At 37.0% G+C, this 14,624-nt stretch overlaps 1 protein-coding gene across 11 annotated transcripts in view; it reads right to left on the bottom strand.

Moving 5' to 3' along the window:
* The window catches only part of LOC113606908 (1-acyl-sn-glycerol-3-phosphate acyltransferase delta), a 1,415,842-nt gene that overhangs the window by 1,152,903 nt on the left and 248,315 nt on the right, over positions 1-14,624 (bottom strand). For all 11 annotated transcript variants that reach the window (XR_003427759.1, XM_027081831.1, XM_027081775.1 and 8 more), the window contains exon 2: positions 13,833-13,996. Coding sequence is in view for 10 of the 11 variants with exons in the window: in XM_027081831.1 (XP_026937632.1) it covers positions 13,833-13,996 (164 nt within the window). In the remaining variant the exon portion in view is untranslated. The remainder of the gene's footprint in view (positions 1-13,832; positions 13,997-14,624) is intronic.

Genomic DNA, 14,624 nt, shown 5'->3' with positions numbered 1-14,624 from the left:
AAACAGATGGAGAGATATACCATGTTCGTGGAATGGAAAAATAAACATTGTGAAAATGACTCTGCTACCCAAAGCAATCTACAGATTCAATGCAATCCCTATCAAACTATCACTGGCATTTTTCACAGAACTAGAACAAAAAAATTCAGAATTTGTATGGCAACAGAAATGGCCCAGAATACCCAAAGCAATATTCAGAAAGAAAAATGGAACTGGAGGAATCAGGCTCCCTGACTTCAGACTATACTACAAAGCTACAGAAATCAAGACAATATGCTACTGGCACAAAAACAGAAATATAGATCAATGGAACATGATAGAGAGCCCATAGATAAACCCACGCACATATGGTCACCTTATTTTTGGTAAAGAAGGCAAGAACATACAATGGAGAAAACACAGCATCTTCAGTAAGCGGTGCTGGGAAAACTGGACAGCTACATGTAAAAGAATGAAATTAGAACACTCCCTCACACCATACACAAAAATAAACTCAAAATGCATTAAAGACCTAAATGTAAGGCCAGACACTATAAAAGTCTTAGAGGAAAATATAGGCAGAACACTCTATGACATAAAGCACAGCAAGATCCTTTTTGATACACCTCCTAGAGAAATGGAAATAAAAACAAAAACAAATAAATGGGACCTAAAGAAACTTAAAAGCTTTTGCACAGCAAAGGAAACCATAAACAAGACCAAAAGACAGCCCTCAAAATGGGAGAAAATATTTGCAAATGAAGCACCTGATAAAGGACTAATCTCCAAAATTTATAAGCAGCTCATGCAGCTCAATAACAAAAAAACAAACAACCCAATCCAAAAATGGGTAGAAGATCTAAATAGACATTTCTCCAAAGATATACAGATTGCCAACAAACACATGAAAGAATGCTCACTATCACTAATCATTAGAGAAATACAAACGAAAACTACAATGAGGTATCACTTCATACCAGGCAGCATGGCCATCATCAAAAAATCTACAAACAATAAATGCTGGAGAGGGTGTGGAGAAAAGGGAACCCTCTTGCACTGTTGGTGGGAATGTAAATTGATACAACCACTATGGAGAACAGTATGGAGGTTCCTTAAAAAACTAAAACTAGAACTACCATACGACCCAGCAATCCCACTACTGGGCATATACCCTGAGAAAATCATAATTCAAAAAGAGTCATGTACCACAGTATTCACTGCAACTCTATTTACAATACCAGGACATGGAAGCAACCTAAGTGTCCATCGACCGATGAATGGATAAAGAAGCTGTGGCACATATATACAATGGAATATTACTCAGCCATAAAAAGAAATGAAATTGAGTTATTTGTAGTGAGATGGACGGACCCAGAGTCTGTCATATAGAGTGAAGTAAGTCAGAAAGAGAAAAACAAATACCATATGCTAACACATATATATGGAATCTCAAGGAAAAAAATGGTTATGAAGAACCTAAGGGCAGGACAGTAATAAAGACGCAGATGTGGAGAATGGACTCGAGGACACAGTGAGGGGGAAGGGTAAGCTGGGACGAAGAGAGAGAGGTGCATGGACTTATATATATTACCAAAATAGATAGCTAGTGGAAACCACCGCTTAGCACAGGGAGATCAGCTTGGTGCTTTGTGACCACCTAGAGTGGTGGGATAGGGAGGGTGGGAGGGAGACACAAGAGAGAGGAGATATGGGGATATATGTATATGTGTAGCGGATTCACTTTGTTTTAACATAGAGACTAACACACCATTGTAAAGCAATTATACTCCAATAAAGATGTTTAAAATTAATGAATGGATATATAAAATAAAATAAAATGAAATAAATTTTCAAAAGCTTATTTTTTCCCCCTTAGGGTACTCAATTTTATTATTTTTTAAAATTTTATTTCATTTATTATTTTTATACAGGAGGTTGTTATTAGTTGTTTATTTTATACATATTAGTGTATACATGTCAATCCCAATCTCCCAATTCATCCCACCCCACCCCCCTGCTTTCCCCTCTTGGCGTCCATATGTTTCTTCTCTACATCTGTGTCTCTATTTCTTCCCTGCAAACTGGTTCATCTGTACCATTTTTCTAGGTTCCACATATATGCGTTTATATATGATACTTGTTTTTCTCTTTCTGACTTACTTCACTCTGTATGACAGTCTCTAGATCCATCCACATCTCTACAAATGACCCAATTTCATTCCTTTTTAAGGCTGAGTAATATTCCAATGTATAAATATACCACATCTTCTTTATACATTCATCAGTCGATGGGCATTTTGCTTGCTTCCATGACCTGGCTATTGTAAATAGTGCTGCAGTGAACATGCGGGTGCATGTGTCTTTTTGAATTATGGTTTTCTCTGGGTATATACCCAGGAGTAGGATTGCTCGGTCATATTGTAATTTCATTTTTAGTTTCTTAAGGATCCTCCATATGTTCTCCATACTGGCTGCATCAATTTACATTTCCACCAACAGTGCAAGAGGGTTCCCGTTTCTCCACACTCTCTCCAGCATTTATTGTTTGTAGATTTTCTGATGATGCCCATTCTAACCGGTGTGAGGTGATACCTCATTGTAGTTTTGATTTGCATTTCTGTAATAATTAGTGATGTTGAGCAGCTATTCATGTGCCTCTTGGCCATCTGTATGTCTTCTTTGGAGAAATGTCTATTTAGGTCTTCTGCCCATTTTTTAATTGGGTTGTCTGTTTTTTTTTTTTTTTTTTTAATATTGAGCTGCATGACTATTTATATATTTTGGAGATCAATCCTTTGTCCATTTATTTGTTTGCAAATATTTTCCCCCATTCTGAGGGTTGTCTTTTCATCTTGTTTATAGTTTGCTTTTAAGTTTCATTAGGTCCCATTGGTTTATTTTTGATTTTATTTCCACTACTCTAGGAGGTGGGTCAACAAAGATCTTGCTGTGATTTATGTCAAAGAATATTCTGCCTATGTTTTCCTCTGAGATTTTTATAGTGTCTAGCCTTACATTTAGGTCTTTAATCCATTTTGTGTTTATTTTTGTGTATGGTGTTAGGGAATGTTCAAATTTCATTCTTTTACATGTAGTTGTCCAGTTTTCCCAGCAATACTTATTGAGGAGACTGTCTTTTCTCCATTGTATATCCTTGCCTCCTCTGTCATAGGTATCTGACCATAGGTGCATGGGTTTATCTCTGGGCTTTCTATCCTGCTCCATTGATCTGTATTTCTGCTTTTGTGCCAGTACCATATTGTCTTGATTTCTGTAGCTTTGTAGTATAGTCTGAAGTCAGGGTGTTTGATTCCTCCAGCTCCGTTTTTTTACCTCAAGATTGCTTTGGCTATTTGGGGTCTTTTGTGTCTCCATAAAAATTTTAAATTTTTTATTCTCCTTCTGTGAAAAATGCCATTGGTAGTTTGGTAGGGATTGCATTGAAGCTGTAGATTGCTTTGGGTAGTATAGTCTTTTTCACAATGTTGGTGCTTCCAATCCAAGAACATGGTATATCTCTCAATCTGTTTGTGTCATCTTTGATTTCTTTCATCAGTGTCTTATAGTTTTCTGAGTACAGGTCTTTTATGCTCCTTAGGTAGGTTTATTCCTATATTTTTTTATTCTTTTTGTTGCAATGGTAAATGGGATTGGTTCCTTAATTTCTTTTTCTGATCTTTTGTTGCTAGTGTATAGAAATGCAAGCAATTTCTGTTCATTAATTTTGTATCCTGCAACTTTACCAAATTCTTGATTAGCTCTAGTAGTTTTCTGGGGGCATCTTTAGGATTATCTATGTATAGTATTATGTCATCTGCAAACAGTTTTACTTCTTCTTTTCCAGAGTTTGGTATCTAAGCTTTAAAGAGTGCTTTCATATAAAATTTTTCATTGTACTATGACAATAATTTCAGGCTTATTACAATGGCTTGGTAAGACCGAAGAAGAAAAAGGTAGAATTGGGATGAGCAATCTTTTGGTGTAGAAGCTTTAGGGTGAATGGTATAGAAACAGTCTTGTGTCTTGGATTTTTCTGTGAAGGATAATGACTATATTAAATAAAGTCTTAAACAAAGCCAGGTCAACTGGATGATGGAGTTTGAGTCCAAAAATAGAGAAAACAGAACAGAATATTTGAAATGAGGACTTCAGTGACAAGTAACAAAATTTCACAGTGTGGAATCGCTCCTCTTTCATTTATCAGGTTTCCAGGTGAACGTTTTCTCTAACCATGAGACAGGCTTTGCCTTTTATACTCCAATAAAATGTATCCTAGGTTAAGATCTGGGGGATTGGTTTGTTCCAGAGTTTCACTCCCCCACAGATTTTCTACCTTGCAATTTGAGCACAATAAGGGCAATGGAATTGTCTGTGAGACATGAGCCTGTTAAATAAATCCACACACTGTATATCCTCAGCCTCTTATAAGCTAAAAGAATCTTTTTTTTTTCTTCAAGTCTGCGTTTATTCATGGCAATCCTCAAAGATGTTTCATGAGTCCGCAGGGGCACACAAAAGTCAAGACTACCTTTCAACAGAAAAATAATATTTCTGAGCGTTCTGAATTATGCAAAGAGGTAAGTAATTCAGAGATTCTTTCTGACACATATAAACAGCCAGACACAAACAGACAAAATAAGGGTCTTTCTGAAATGAGCACTTGCTCTGTATAGATTACCATCTGTTGATTCTAGACCCTGACACTTTGCAGTGCTTACCAGCTGCCACAATAACATACCAGTTCTTTGGAGGAACTCACGTGTATATCTACATTTTACCTACATGAATGGGGCTAGCAGTCAGTCCCATTAGCAAGTCAACCCTTTGGGGAAAATTCTTGTATTCTTCCTGAAGTGTTTGAGAGTCTTATTTACACAACTGTACTCTTAGATACAATGAAATCATGGTACGATTGCTCTTAGTGTAATGCTGTCTAACCTGGCTTCCTTTTGTCTTACAATCAGGGAAAAACAGAATTTTAAGTAAAACATATTAGCCATTTATACCGTCATCTGCAGAATTCCTCTTTTATATACAAACAAACAATCATGATGGAACTGCATTCTATGTTCTAACCTAGCCTCTTTTTGTCTTACATTCAAGAGAGAAAGTAAAAAGAATTTAAATAAATTTATTTTATAACTGAAACCATTTCATCCCTAAATTCCTTCTATTATATAAATGTATGGTACCAATCAAAGGGGAGCAATATTTACGTGAATGTTTTCTCTAACCATTATAACCACAACGGTTAAATGAGGTGCTCATTTTTGCCTAAAACTATAGTATATCACTCTCAAATCAATTTGGAAAATGTACAATTAGAGTACACAATTGTTATGAACTGTTTATTTTTCTTTATTTGAAATATTTGGTAAAGGCTTTGAAAATAAATACTAATCATGTCTATTCAGACCCATAAGGTGCTAAGGAGGCTGTTTAAGAATTCAAAAAAAAATGCCTTAATACTTCTATAAGTTTAGTTGACTTGTTGACTCATTATGAACTAATCTTTGTCTCTGTGAATCAGCTAAATTATTTTCTAAATTTCTTATGGTGAAAATCATATTAATAAATACTGTTCTGTTAAAATAGATGCAAATAACAAGCTTGTTTATTTTCTATAGGAAGAGAGAGTTTCTATTCCTCTGTAAAAGAGGGTAGAACTTATGTTTTTCTGTGTTTTTTAAAATTAAACTTTATCTTGAGATGCTTGTCGATGCACATGTTGTTGTCAGAAATAACACAGAGATATCCCAGGAACTCTTTCCCAGTTTCCCCCATGACAACATCTTACGAAAATATAATAAATCATCACGATCATACTATCAGCATTGGTATAGTCAAGATACAGAATATTCATCACCACAAGGGTCCCTCCTCTTGTCCTTTTTACTGCCACACACTCTTTTCTTCTTCCACACCCTCCTTAACCTCTAGTAACCATTCATCTCTCCTCCATTTCTACAATTTTGTCATGTGAAAATGTTCTAGTAATGGAATCATTTGGAATGTGACCTTTTGGTATTGGCTTTTTTTCACTCAGCATAATTCTCTTGAGGGACTTCTCTGGTAGTCCAGTGGTTAAGACCCCGCAGTACCAATGCAGGGGGCCCGGGTTTGATCCCTGGTCAGGGAACTAGATACCACATGCATGCCGCAACTAAGAGTTTGCATGATGCAACTAAGGAACCTGCCTACCGCAGCTAAGGAGCTGGTGAGCCACAACTGAGGAGCCTGCCTGCTGCAACTAAAACCCTGTGCAACCAAATTAATTAAGTAATTAAGTAATTAATTAAATATAAAAAAATGATAATTCTTTTGAGATCCATCCAAAATGTTGTGTGTATCAATAGTTGTTGGGTTTTTTTATCACTGAGTATGGTATGGATGGACCACAGTTTGTGCAATCATTCACCTGTTGAAAGACATCAGTATTGTTTTCATTTTTTTGCTAATATGAATGAAGTTGCTACAAACATTCATGTATTGGTTTTTGTGTCGTATGGTAAATTCAAGTTTAGCTTTTTAAGAAACCATCACACTCTCCTCCAGAGTGGCTGTACAGTTTTATATTCCCACTAGCAATATATCAATGACTCAGTTTCTCCACATCCTCACCAGCATTTAGTGTTGTCACTATTTTATATTTTAATCTTTTACCTATCTTACTGGTTGCTCTAGTGCTTATACATTCATAACTTGTCACACTTTGCTGGGGTTGTCATTTTATATGTTCAGGTAGAGTATAGAAACCTACTCCCTTTATGTCTCTTTATCTCTCTGTTTATATTTGTCTCAAATAGTTCCTCTAAATACATTTAGAACCACATAAGACATTGTTATAATTTTTTCTATAATCCTCAAACATAATTTAGAAAACTACAGAGGAGAAGGAAAGTCAATTGTATTTAACCATACTTTTGTTTACTGTGTTCTTCCTTCCTGATGTTCCACAGTTCATTCTTCTATCATTTTCTTTTGTATTAAAGAACTTCCTTCTTTGATTCATTCTTTTAGGGTAGTTTTCCTGGTGACAATTTCTATTAGTATTTCTTCATCCAAAAATATATTAACTTCTCCTTTATTCCTTAAAGATATTTTTGCTGGGTATAGGTTTCTGGATTAAAAGGTTTTTTTGTTTTTTGTTTTTTTTCAGCACTTGAAGAATATTGTGCCACTTCCTTTTGACCTTCATAGTTGCTAATGAGAAATCCACTGTCATTCAAATTGTTTTTTCCATTATGGGTAATTGTACATTTTCTCTAGCTGCTTTCAAGACTTTTGCCTTGTATTTAGTTTTTAGAAGTTTAATTATGATGTGTGGATTTCTTTGAATATATCCAATTTTGGATTCTCTCAGCTTCATTAATCTGTAAGTTTATGTCTCTTAAAAAATTTGGCAAGTTTTCAGCCATTATTTCTTTAAGCACTTTTCCCTACCTTCTTTTATCCTCTCCTTCCAGGACCGTGATGACACAATTTTAAGTGTAGTTTTATAGACCCATATGTTTCTGAGGCTCTTTTTTTCTTTCTTTTTTTAGTCTATTTTCTCTCTGTTCAGATTGTGCAATTTGTAGTGTTCTATCTTCCAGTTCACTAACATTTTCCTCTGCCTCCTCCATTCTGCTGTTGAGCCCACCCAGTGAGCTTTTTATTTGTTACTATATTCTTCAGTTCTACGGTTTCCATTTGATTCTTCTTTATATCTTCTATTTCTTTCTCAGACTTTTTTTCATATTTCAAGCATGTTTATAACTGTTCATTGAAGCATTTTATCATGCCTGCTTAAAATATTTGTCAGATAATTCTAACATCTCTGTCATCTTAGTATCAGCAACTATTGATTGTTTTTTTTCATTCAGTTTGAGAGCTTCCTGGTCCTTGGTGGTTTTCTTTTGATATCTGGCCATTTTCTCATTACATTATGAGACTGTGGCTTTTATTTAAACTTTCTATTTTAGCTTTTTATGACACTACTCCAGCTGCAAAAGGGCGGTACCACTTATTACTGCCAGTGGAAACAGAAGTCCAAGTTCTCCACTTGGTATCTGTTGACACCTGACATGAAGTAGGGACTCCTCATTATTGCTGTGTGGTAGTGATTTCTAGCCCCACACACAGTCTCCACTGGCACTGTGGTAGAAGTGGCCTGATGGTGGAACTCTACTCAATACCCTGTAATGGCCTATATGGGAAAAGAATCTAAAAAAGTGTGGATATATGTGTGTGTATAACTGATTCACTTTGCTGTACACTTGAAACTAACAACATTGTAAATCAACTGTACTCCAAAAAAATTTTAAAAATCTAAAAAATGTACACATGAGTAGAGTTAGGGGTCTGCTGATATGCTTTTCCCTATCATCTGAATTTTAAAAACTAACATATATTAATTCTATAATCAGAAAAATATAGCCTAAGTATATTAAAAGGGAAATAATAATGTTGGAAAAAATTTAAAAAACATTAAGAAAATATCAACTTTCAAAAATTTAGTTAAGCAATACTTACTTATCTTAGAGGAAGTTCAAGGAACATTCAGGGTATTCATAACACCCTTGTGAAGTTTTTAAAGTTTCAAAACTTAGCAGGTTAATTAGAGATATGAGCAAAACAACATATAATATTTTTTTTGAAATAGGTAAATATTCCTACAGATTTCCAAAACTTGAATTTGTTAGTCATTGGACATAGTTTACTTTATCAGTGAAAGCTGGTTTTCACTACTCTCAAATTTTGAAATGTATATGGTGTATATCACTAAAAACATAGCCAATTAAATAATTTGGCTTTTAGGGTCATTCATTTTTCTTTAGTATTTACAACCTAAGCTATTAAAGTCTTAATGTCTCTGGTCTTCCAAGCTCAGATATTGTTATATCACAAAGATTAACGGGTAATAAACTGATGTCCTTTAACACTTATTGCAAAATGACCTATTTCATGAAAAGATGGTCTCCAAATGTGTATATACATCTTAAAGATCATAAAATTGAATATTTAATGAAAGGAATTTTTGACCATCCACCTGAATGAATCCTTTTATAAAGCAAACATTTCTATGTAAAACAAACATATTTTATTTTCTACCTTGTAAGTCTAATTCATTATTACAAAGATAATAAAATAGAATAACTTTCCTCTAACACTAATTAAATATAATGAGGTTTCTCATATCCTGATTGTGATGGTGAATTTTATGTGTCAACTTGACTGGGCCATGGAGTGCCCAGACAGTTGGTCAGATATTAGTCTAGGTGTGTCTGTGAGGGTTTGCCCAGATGAGATTATTATTGGAATCAGTAGATTGAGTAAATCAGATACCTCTTCTCCCCCAGATAAGTGGGCCCCATCCAGTCAGTTTAAGGCCTGAACAAAAAGGTTGACCCTCCTGTGAGTAAGAGAGAATTACTCCTGCCCAACAGCCATCTAGCTGGGACACTGGGTTTTTTTGCAGTCTTGGACTTGAGCTATAAAGCATCAGCTCTTTCTGGGTCTCAAGCTTACTAGCCTTCAGATTGAAAGGACACCGTCACTTCTTCCAGTTTACAAGCCTTCAGACTCAGACTGAAACTAAGCTTGTTGACTGCAGATCTTGGGACTTGTCAGCCTCCATAATATGTGACCAATTTTTCGTTATCTTTCTATATATCTATTGGTTCTGTTTCTCCAGAGAACTCTGACTAATACACAGGGTAATAACCTATACTGATATTAATAATATTAATAATAATACAACTCATGTGAATACAGTGAATTCTGCTCAAACAAAATCTTACATAAATTCTCAAGTCCCTGTAATTTTAAGTTAGTCTAATTTCAAAGTTCATCAGTTTTAGTATATACAACTACATTAGAACCTTATTTTCCTTGTATAAATTTGAATAATAAATTGAAAACTATGTAGAGGTGATTTCAGACATTCTTGATATGCAGTGTGTCAGAAATGAAGGATAGGAGAAAGGGTGACCCATCATTTGAATAGGCCCTGAATACTCTGTTGCAAGAGCTGACAATAACTCTTACAAAGAAAAAATATCAATTCACTGTGAATAATATGTCAAAGACTAATATTTTATATTGCATACTTGTAAGTATAAGGAAAATGATAATATGCACAGAAACATTGCTTATGAAGTAGGAAAAAATGTATAGCTCTTTCTAATTCGCTTCTAACAAATATAGTGTGTGGCAGGTATCTACTTTATAAAAATATATCTTAAAAGCAATAATACCATGATGAAACTTTGCTGAACAGTACAGCCATAGGTGTCTATTTTTACTAAATACTAAAGGAACAGTAAAGTTTTTTTAAGCTTACTATATTCAAATTGTACTATTCTTAAGTAAAACCTGTATATATAAGGTTCAAACATTTATTTATAAACTCCACAAAGTTCTTTTTAGTTAAAATGTATAAATATTACACACACACACACACACACACACCTTTACTGCCCCAGTAAAATATGCATCCTATTATCATTGCTTTAACTGTTTAAATTATTGCAGATATACTCATCATAATTCATAATGGAAAGTTGTCATGTTATTTAAGGTGATCACTTAGACCCTGAAGTAACTGCCTAATAATAATGATGACAATCATGATAGTGATGATGCTAATAAATGCTCACATTTAGATAGTGTTTACTATATGTTGTACTCTGTTCTAAGAGTTTTACATAAATTAACTTAGTCCTCACAAAATCCCAATGAGATGGGTATTATTATTATTCCCATTTTACAAATGAGCAAACTGAAACACAGAGAGGCCATATTCTAAGTATATAAGATACCTTTTAAAAAATTGTTTTGCCTTAATTTGTAATATTAAAAACTAGACACTTCCTAAATATAATATGAGCACTCTTAGTACAGAGAATTATCTAGATACTTAGAAATGAAGATTATACAACAACATGGAAAATGCCTATGATATAATATTAAGTGAAAGAATTCAGAATATAAAATTGCATTCTCACACTGATTACAACTGTATAAAAGTCAGCCATGCACACAGTCAAGGGCTAGGAAATGTACAACACAGTGCAGGACCTGCTGCTTCTCCAGGAACTCCTTCTGTCTCTCCTTCCCCTCAATGACCAGCTGGGCCGTGCTCATTACATAGTCCCATGATTTATACTGAACCCCTGAAATCTGGCTTTTTCCAACTACAGTCTTGGCCTGGAGTCCTGAAGGTCCCTAATTCACCACCACAGTCACCAAGTCCAAAGGCTCTTTTCTTCAACATCCTCCATCTTTTCACAGCACATATATTCTTTTTTTTTTTTTTTTTTTGCGGTACGCGGGCCTCTCACTGTTGTGGCCTCTCCCGGCTCCGGTCGTGCAGGCTCAGCGGCCATGGCTCACGGGCCCAGCCGCTCCGCGGCATGCGGGATCTTCCCGGACCGGGGCACGAACCCGCGTCCCCTGAATCGGCAGGCGGACTCTCAACCACTGCGCCACCAGGGAAGCCCAGCACATATATTCTTTACCAGTAATTTTATTTTCCAAAGTATCTTCAGAAGTGTCAGTGGATGGATGGTGCCTCTTTTACTGGCTCCTCCCCTGCTACCTAACACATTTCCTGCGACACTGTCCTCTGTACCTTGGCAACTGAATCTGCTCCAGTAACCGCAATATTTACCTCCATGTAAGTAGTCCTCAAATATAAAGCAAGCCCTAAGCTCCACACCTAAGTTCAGCTGCCTGCCAGCATCTCCCACTGGCATTAACTCGTGTCATGGATGAAACTCCTCATCCTGCCCATGATCAAACTGGATCTCCAGACTCCTATTTCTCTCCAGGGCACCCTATTTTGCTCTAGATCTCCATACATGAAACCTCAATGTCACATCGGTCAAAGCTCTGTAAAATACAGCTCCCAACTCCCTTCTTACCCCATCTTCAGCATCTCCTCTAGGTTCTAAAAGAATAGGAACCTATGATTGTTCCCAATCACACCCTATGCTCATTCTCCATGTCCAGAATCCTACTCGAGTTTCAATTCATCCATGAAGTCTTTCTTGGTGACTTTCACTCAGATGTGTTTTCTCCACCTTTAAAATTTCATAATACTTATATTTCAGTTTTCATATGGCAGTTATCATGTTTGACATCCTTATGTTATAGCTATTTGGTTGAGCTGCATGAAATTGCTGATAGTTTTAACCTATATGGTTCAACCTAATATTTCTGTTGATTTTAGAGGCCGTAAGTAAACAGCAGTCTCTACAAGAGTAGGGATGAGTTTTGCCTTTCTTTGGGATCCCCTGAGAAGCCCAGAACATTGGAAGTGTTTGTCAAAATAAAGAATCTTAATCAATCTATCTCTATATCTACATTTATATCTATATCTTATCCATATCTATCTATCTATAAAAATCAATTGTCTGTGGCAATTAGTGTAACCTATCAGCTCCAATGGTAGAGATGAGAAGCTTTAGAACCTGAAACTTCAAAACTTCTGGTAACATAAAATACTTTGGTTCAAGAAGCTGTTTTAAAATAATTTATGAAGGAAACATTCTTGGATTTAGAGTTTGGCAGGTACAGTAAAAAAGCTTTTCAGTTGACTGAAATAAAAAAAAAATCAAAACCCTTTTTAGCACGGGCACTTCCCTTATAAAAACAAATTGCCTAAAAGCAAAGCACAGCAGTTTGTGCACAGTGAGCACGTGCCTCCTGCCGTCACAGGAGGGGTGCTGGAGAAGGAGGGAATGATTTACATTTCTATAGCTTCTTTTGTACGCCCAGATTCGAAAGCATTTCGCAAAGCAGTAAACGTCATCACCAAGAAGAGACAGTGACAGGATGTCCATAAAGTAGGGACTCTGAGTAGAGACACAGCAGCGCCCGCACAGCTGTAAACAGAAGCGCAATTCATCTGTGCTGGCTAAGAAAGGGGGGAAATGTGTCTGCAGGGTTCTTCAGCATCACCTGAACCATCCACAGAAAGCAACTCGTTTCTTATACTTTCTCAAAGAATGACCTCAATCCATATTGAGTCCTATTTGCTGGTGTCCTCAACAAATTACAGGTCTCCACTTCTAGGTGATGGCACCCAATTCCCCCCTTCTCCTACAGAAATCACTGTTGTGAATGAAACACCCAGATGAAAAGGATATAGCCCTTTGACGGTATCTGGAGCCGTGCAAGTGCCCTGAAAGCATTAGGGACAGGAGAGAAAACACACACTGCTCTCTCTCTAATGTTTCAGTGGCCCATTCTAGGGAAAATGTTACTAAAGCTTGGAGAAATTGAACACAAAGGTGGACTTTTGCTGTGCGTCAGTCTTCCTTCACCACAGCTTGGGCACTGCGATTCTGACGGGGCAGGGAGCTCTCAATCCTGCTGTGAACGGCCCTGAGCCCTGCACCTCCCCTACTGAGCCCCAGCAGCAGACCTAGGACCATCCTCCAGGGGTCACAATTGGGTTACACATTCCTCACAGCACAGTGACTGAGCAACCTGATTTGGAACAATTTATTTGAATCCTTCTTCATTAAGATTCAAATGGAATAAGTAAGGTAGAAATTGAACAGACAGAGAAATTGTGCCTTGCTTCTCCTGTAGTCAGTAAACATTTATTCACTAAGCCCAGTTTGTGTGCTCTCTCTCTTTTCCCTCTCTCGCTCACAGTTATTCTTCCAATCCTTCGGGCTTGCTGTTTTAATGCATAATTAAGAAGGTCAGAATTAATGAAGCGGTATGGAGTAAAGTTCAAGGAATCCCCAGGCACTATTTATTCTATTAGATCTCAGGCATGAATGTCAGCTTGGCAGCATAAGCAGCATAAGCAATGGGGTTGGCTGCATCCCAGGAACGATCCACTAAGGGAGACTCACCCGCACTGTCAAGTCATTCCTCAGCTCCTTCCCTGCGAAAATCACACGCAACTGGTCAGCTGGAACCCCCTGTTGCTTAGCAACCACCTCCTTGAGCTGGAAGATGCTGGTGTCAGAATCGACCTCCACTGGGAAACCATGGCTGGAGTTGAACCTGACAAACACTGACCAAGAAAATTGGAGGGGAAGAAAAAAAAAGTAAGCATTACTCAAAGGCCTTAAATGGCAATAGCAACATTTCTAAACTGATTTACCCATCACCCACCCTTTGATTAACAGCATACATTTTCTTTCACTTAGAACATAAAACTTAATGCTATGGAGTAACATTTGGAGAAAAATGGAATTTCCCTGTGGGACTCCCTTTCATATATTAGTCAGTGACCCGCAAACAAAATTGCATGCTCCCTTTGACATCCATCCTAGGAAACAGAGGGACTCGAGCAGAACACTTGCTTGATTGGAATTGTAAGATTCCCATGAGTTTATCGAAGAGATTCAGCTCTTGCAGCCTGTACAAACTCACACTGCCTCTACAGTGCCCCTCTTAATAAAAAATCAAATGCATTGTGTTAGCACCCATGGTACAGCAATGGAACAAAATCAAGCCACTTCGCAGTGGTTGAGAGTCCGCCTGCCGATGCAGAGGACACTGGTTCGTGCCCTGGTCTGGGAGGATCCCACATGCCGCGGAGCAGCTAGGCCCGTAAGCCATGGCCGCTGAGCCTGCGCGTCTGGAGCCTGTGCTCCGCAACGGGAGAGGCCACAGCAGTGAGAGGCCTGCGTACCACA

The sequence above is a fragment of the Aethalodelphis obliquidens genome, unplaced genomic scaffold, assembly GCF_003676395.1.
Source record: "Aethalodelphis obliquidens isolate GAN/ISIS:26980383/991018 unplaced genomic scaffold, ASM367639v1 scaffold3, whole genome shotgun sequence".
Classification (NCBI taxonomy): Eukaryota; Metazoa; Chordata; class Mammalia; order Artiodactyla; family Delphinidae; genus Aethalodelphis; species Aethalodelphis obliquidens.
This window is presented reverse-complemented; position numbering and strand designations above follow the sequence as displayed.